This window comes from Castanea sativa, chromosome 1, assembly GCF_040712315.1.
Source record: "Castanea sativa cultivar Marrone di Chiusa Pesio chromosome 1, ASM4071231v1".
Taxonomy (NCBI): domain Eukaryota; kingdom Viridiplantae; phylum Streptophyta; class Magnoliopsida; order Fagales; family Fagaceae; genus Castanea; species Castanea sativa.
In genome coordinates this window covers 35,063,431-35,066,872 of record NC_134013.1, presented here as the reverse complement: position 1 = coordinate 35,066,872, position 3,442 = coordinate 35,063,431, and the positions used below count along the sequence as shown (strand labels likewise).

The window sequence follows — 3,442 nt, the reverse complement described above, 5'->3', positions numbered from 1 at the left end:
CTGGGACTTATGCTTTAACAAATATACCCAGGTACATTTTGAACAATCATCTACAATAGTTAAGAAAAACTTGCATCCATCAATGGTAGAAACAGAAAAGGGTCCCCACAAGTCACAATGAATCAAATCAAAACATTCATTGGAGATATGGGAACTAGGATTAAAAGGAAATCTTTTCTGTTTTGCAAGAGGACAAATATCACAATGAAATGTTTCATTAGAATTGACAAAAGATACATTGTTCTTATTCAGCAAAGCTAATTTTGCATCAGACAAATGCCTTAACCTAGCATGTCAAATGTAAGGCTGCATCTTATTAACAAAAGCTGAAACAATCTTATTAGCATAATCTAAAATAGAAGCAGACAAACAATTTGAGGTTGAAGTTGATTCTCCCTTTTGCAGCAAGTAAAGACCATTGATCTCCTTACCCAAACCAATCGTGCTCCAATGAGCAAGGTCTTGGATAAAGCATAAATTGCCAAAGTATATGAGACAACAAAGGATGGACTTTGCCAATTGACTGACAGAAATAAGGTTGAAAATGAATGAAGGCACGCATAGAACATTTTGAAGCAAAAGAGTATTTGAAATCCTAACAGTGGATATGTGTGTGACAAGAGCGACTTCACCATTAGGTAGATTAATATGTGTATTGAGAGTGGCAGTAATTGAAAAGAAACAGGAAATAGAATATACCATATGGTTTGTAGCTCCTGTATCAATGACCCAATATGATTTACTTAACACATTCTTATTGACAATTTTGGCAGAGAATATAGAATGTGATAAGTTTGGAGTGTAAGGTATGTGAGAAGTAATACTTGACATGACATTGGAACAAGAGGCAAGATTGTTTTGTGGCCGTGAGATATTCACTTCAAGAGCACCACTAGGATTGCAATCCACACTAGCCACACTAGAAGCCCTCACAATAGCTGCATGATGTGCATCTCCAACTCCAGGACCTGTAGTAAGGTATGCCAATAGCTGCTCACATTGTGCCTTGGATATAGGGCACAAATTGCTTCTAGATGAGGAATTGTCTGCTCCACTGCTCAGATTAGAAGAACCTTATTTGCAATAGCATTCCTTTTTCCTTTAGGCTTGTATCCTGATGGATAACCATGCAGCTTATAACATTTCTCAATTGTATGTCTAGGGATGTTGCAGTGTGTGCAAAAGGGCCTTCTTTCCATTCCCTTTATTCCAAGTAGTGTTTCCAGAATTTCTCTTTGAATTGGCATACATTGCTACTACATCATTCTGACTTGCACTGGAACCTCCATGACCAATGGTTTTGTGCGATTCTTCTTGAAGAACTAGAGCATACACTTTACTCATTGAAGGAAAATGATCATATGTGAGAATTTGACTACGTAGAGTCTTAAAATTCTCAAGTCCCATTAGAAACCTCATGTCATAGGCCTTGTTGTGTGAAGCATTCAACAACTTCATAGCACCACAAGAACATTGTGGAAGTGGTTCATAGTTGAGTAATTGATCCCATAACCTCTTGAATTTGGTGTAGTACTTTGTCACTGTCATCTGATTTTGAGTGATATGAGAAATCTCTCTCTGCATGTTGTAAATTTTGGGACCATTGCCTTGTGCAAAGACATTCTGCAATTTGATCCACATCTCCTTAGCTGTTTCACAATACATGATGCTATTGAACACATTCACATGCATGGATTTGATCACCCAAGAAAGAACCATGGTATTACAGCTCTCCCAATCTTCATATAAAGGCGAATCCAAATTTGGTTTTGTGATTTTGCCATTAACAAAACCAATCTTCTTCTTCGCAGTGAGAGCAAGAATCATTGCTCTGGACCATGACTGATAGTTCTTCATCCCAAGGAGTGGTTGTGTAACCAATATGTTCCTTGGATTTTCACTTGAACTAAGAAAATAAGGATTGGGAGGAATAGGAATAGTTGTATCATTGCTGGAATTCAAAACAGAGTGTGAAGCTTGAGCGTGAACTGGATCAGATGGATCATTTGACTTAGTGGACGCCATTGTTGTGCTTCTTTGAGCTCTAAAACCATATAAAATTCTAGAACCCTCTCTCTAAATAGAACCTCTGATCTTATTGATTGCGGAGAAAGAATTGCAAGAATGAAATGACAATACATAACTATACCTATATATACACTCTGTTCAATTAAAGGAAGTAACTAACACCGAAAATAAAGGAAAAATAGTTACATCAGTTCTGACTTCTTGTCCACATGTACATTGATACAAGTTTGGTAACTGCTTCTAGCCACGTGGCATAGCTTCATCAGTGGCATGGATGAAATACTCATGGTAAGCGACAACTTCAATCATTTCAAGTAAGTTTGCACTAGCCCAGTTACCCTATCTGCTATCTATTTGATTGACTTGATCAGTGGTCGCCCCTTCAACTTTGTAGGCATACTTAGTTTGAACCCGAGTACACTTCTTATTGCTTTCAACAGTAACCAAGACAATCTTGTGGAAAGGGGTTTGGGCTTTGCGGACTCCAAAAAAGATAGAAATTTCATTTGGAGAGCTTACAAAAACACGTTAGCTTCAAAGAAAAATCTAGTTTGACGTACCATCATCACAGACCCCATATGTGATTGCTGCTCCTTGGCTTTGGAGGATCCCCTGCATGCATTATGGATTTGCATCGAGTTGGTTACTGTCTGGGCTGATGATGAGCTTTAGGATTTTAGGAGCATAACCCAATTCCTTAATTTCAAGCAACTCACGACTTGGGTGCTGATGCATGATAGGAATCCAAAACTGTTCACCACAACTGCTTGGACCGTCTGGAATCAACGAAACCAGATTTGTCTTCACCAAAAATTCATCACCATGGACCAGATTTCACAAGTTTCCGAGGATCACGTTGAGGAATTTCTAGCCATTCACTACAACAAAATGTATTTTTAGTGAGGAAAAAATTCGTCACTAAAAGTCTAGTTTTTCGTCACTAAGAACCTTTAGCGACGAAATCGGACTTTTAGTGACGAAACTCATTTTGTCGCTAAAACCCCGTCGCTAAAAGTCCTAGCGACGAAAATTTTCGTCACTAAAAGTCTGATTTGTTTTAAAAAGAAAAAACTTTTAGCGATGAAAATATTTCGTCGCTAAATGTTTTCCTCGCTAAAAACACTATTCAGTGACGAAAATATTTCGTCACTAAAAACACTTCAGTTTATTAAATTGATATTTAGTGACGAATAATTTTGTCACTAAAACTATTTTCGGGTACATATAGCGACGAAAAAATTCGTCACTAAAACTATTTTTAAGAAAATCCAGGCACATATAGTGACGAAAATTTTCGTCACTAAAACCATTTCTTACAAAATTTTGCTACATTTAGTGACGAAATATTTCGTCACTAAAACAATTTTTTGTTGCAATATTTGTGACGAAAAAATTCGTCGCTAAAACTTATTTC

At 37.2% G+C, this 3,442-nt stretch overlaps 1 protein-coding gene across 1 annotated transcript; it reads right to left on the bottom strand.

Annotated features, from left to right (window-relative positions):
• Positions 1-294: 294 nt before the first annotated feature.
• LOC142625816 (uncharacterized) lies at positions 295-2,025 on the bottom strand. Its single transcript, XM_075799542.1, has 2 exons — positions 1,250-2,025; positions 295-1,054 (listed from the first exon to the last, which is right to left on the bottom strand). Exons 1-2 carry the CDS (start codon positions 2,023-2,025, stop codon positions 295-297), a joined length of 1,536 nt encoding a protein of 511 aa, XP_075655657.1.
• Positions 2,026-3,442: the final 1,417 nt, after the last annotated feature.

Bases quoted from the DNA above. Each gene is read 5' to 3' on its own strand.
- LOC142625816 (XM_075799542.1), bottom strand. From the start codon at position 2,025: ATGGCGTCCACTAAGTCAAATGATCCATCTGATCCAGTTCACGCTCAA. The intron at 1,055-1,249 runs GTATGCCAATTC...TAATCTGAGCAG, and splicing joins CAGAATGATGTAGTAGCAAT to TGGAGCAGACAATTCCTCAT.